The sequence below is a fragment of the Penaeus japonicus genome, unplaced genomic scaffold, assembly GCF_977035675.1.
Source record: "Penaeus japonicus unplaced genomic scaffold, GWHDUDI00000001_assembly GWHDUDI00000014, whole genome shotgun sequence".
NCBI classification, from domain to species: Eukaryota; Metazoa; Arthropoda; class Malacostraca; order Decapoda; family Penaeidae; genus Penaeus; species Penaeus japonicus.
In genome coordinates this window covers 7,251,942-7,254,441 of record NW_028234416.1, presented here as the reverse complement: position 1 = coordinate 7,254,441, position 2,500 = coordinate 7,251,942, and the positions used below count along the sequence as shown (strand labels likewise).

Here is a 2,500-nt window from a genome sequence, read left to right as displayed (position 1 = left end):
GCCTACACACTGCATCATCTTACACCACGCCATCATACCACACATACAGGACAAAACAAATCCAAACACCAATACGAAATACGTCATCACATTACACAAACACTGGCTAAAAGTCACCACAAAGCACAACATCACATCACACACACCCAACCATAACCATCCACACACCCCCAACCATAACCATCCACACACCTCAAACCATAACCTTCCACACACCTCAAACCATAACCATCCACACACCTCAAACCATAACCATCCACACACCTCAAACCATAACCATCCACACACCTCAAACCATAACCATCCACACACCTCAAACCATAACCATCCACGCACCTCAAACCATAACCATCCACACACCTCAAACCATAACCATCCACACACCTCAAACCATAACCATCCACGCACCTCAAACCATAACCATCCACACACCTCAAACCACAACCACACACCTCAAATCATAACCATCCACACACCTCAAACCATAACCATCCACACACCTCAAACCATAACCATCCACACACCTCAAACCATAACCATCCACACACCTCAAACCATAACCATCCACACACCTCAAACCACAACCATCCACACACCTCAAACCACAACCATCCACACACCTCAAACCACAACGATCCACATACCTCAAACCATAACCATCCACACACCTCAAACCACAACCATCCACACACCTCAAACCACAACCATCCACACACCTCAAACCACAACCATCCACACACCTCAAACCATAACCATCCACACACCTCAAACCATAACCATCCACACACCTCAAACCACAACCATCCACACACCTCAAACCACAACCATCCACACACCTCAAACCACAACCATCCACACACCTCAAACCATAACCATCCACACACCTCAAACCACAACCATCCACACACCTCAAACCACAACCATCCACACACCTCAAACCATAACCATCCACACACCTCAAACCATAACCATCCACACACCTCAACCCACAACCATCCACACACCTCAAACCACAACCATCCACACACCTCAAACCATAACCATCCACACACCTCAAACCACAACCATCCACACACCTCAAACCACAACCATCCACACACCTCAAACCATAACCATCCACACACCTCAAACCACAACCATCCACACACCTCAAACCACAACCATCCACACACCTCAAACCATCACCATCCACACACCTCAAACCACAACCATCCACACACCTCAAACCACAACCATCCACACACCTCAAACCATAACCATCCACACACCTCAAACCACAACCATCCACACACCTCAAACCACAACCATCCACACACCTCAAACCACAACCATCCACACACCTCAAACCACAACCATCCACACACCTCAAACCACAACCATCCACACACCTCAAACCATAACCATCCACACACCTCAAACCATAACCATCCACACACCTCAAACCACAACCATCCACACACCTCAAACCACAACCATCCACACACCTCAAACCACAACCATCCACACACCTCAAACCACAACCATCCACACACCTCAAACCACAACCATCCACACACCTCAAACCATAACCATCCACACACCTCAAACCACAACCATCCACACACCTCAAACCACAACCATCCACACACCTCAAACCACAACCATCCACACACCTCAAACCACAACCATCCACACACCTCAAACCACAACCATCCACACACTTCAAACTATAACCATCCACACACCTCAAACCATAACCATCCACACACCTCAAACCACAACCATCCACATACCTCAAACCATAACCATCCACGCACCTCAAACCATAACCATCCACACACCTCAAACCATAACCATCCACACACCTCAAACCATAACCATCCACACACTTCAAAGCATAACCATCCCCATTACCGGCGTCTCCCAAGAGCCACATCCCGCCACGTAACCCTCCCCTCTTCCCCTCCACCAGGAACCCGACGCCCGATGCCAGCCTGGGGTTCACGTGGGAAGCCGCCACGGAATTCTGCCTGCGTCACTTGGCCCTCAGTCCGGCCCCTGTGATGATGGATGACTCGCGGCGCAAGGTACAGGCCATTGCATAATTCCCCCAGGGTACAGCGTGTGTGTCTTGGAGGTTGCGTGTATGCGCGCTTGTCAGATGGAATGTATATGTGCTCCTCTCTCTCTCTCTCACTTTCTCTCTCTCTCTCTCTCTCTCTCTCTCTCTCTCTCTCTCTCTCTCTCTCTCTCTCTCTCTCTCTCTCTCTCTCTCTCTCTTTCTTATATATATATATATATATATATATATATATATATATATATATATATATATGTGTGTGTGTGTGTATGTATGTATGTATGTATGTATATATATATATATATATATATATATATATATATATATATATATATATGTGTGTGTGTGTGTGTGTGTGTGTGTGTGTGTGTGTGTGTGTGTGTGTGTGTGTGTGTGTGTGTGTGTGTGTGTGTGTGTGTGTGTGTGTGTGTGTATATATGT

At 47.0% G+C, this 2,500-nt stretch overlaps 1 protein-coding gene across 1 annotated transcript in view; it reads left to right on the top strand.

Moving 5' to 3' along the window:
- LOC122258723 (carboxylic ester hydrolase) overlaps nt 1-2,500 on the top strand; it is a 33,460-nt gene that overhangs the window by 30,170 nt on the left and 790 nt on the right. Inside the window, exon 9 of the mRNA XM_043024865.2 lies at nt 1,952-2,066. Within this exon, the coding sequence (XP_042880799.2) occupies nt 1,952-2,066 (115 nt within the window). The remainder of the gene's footprint in view (nt 1-1,951; nt 2,067-2,500) is intronic.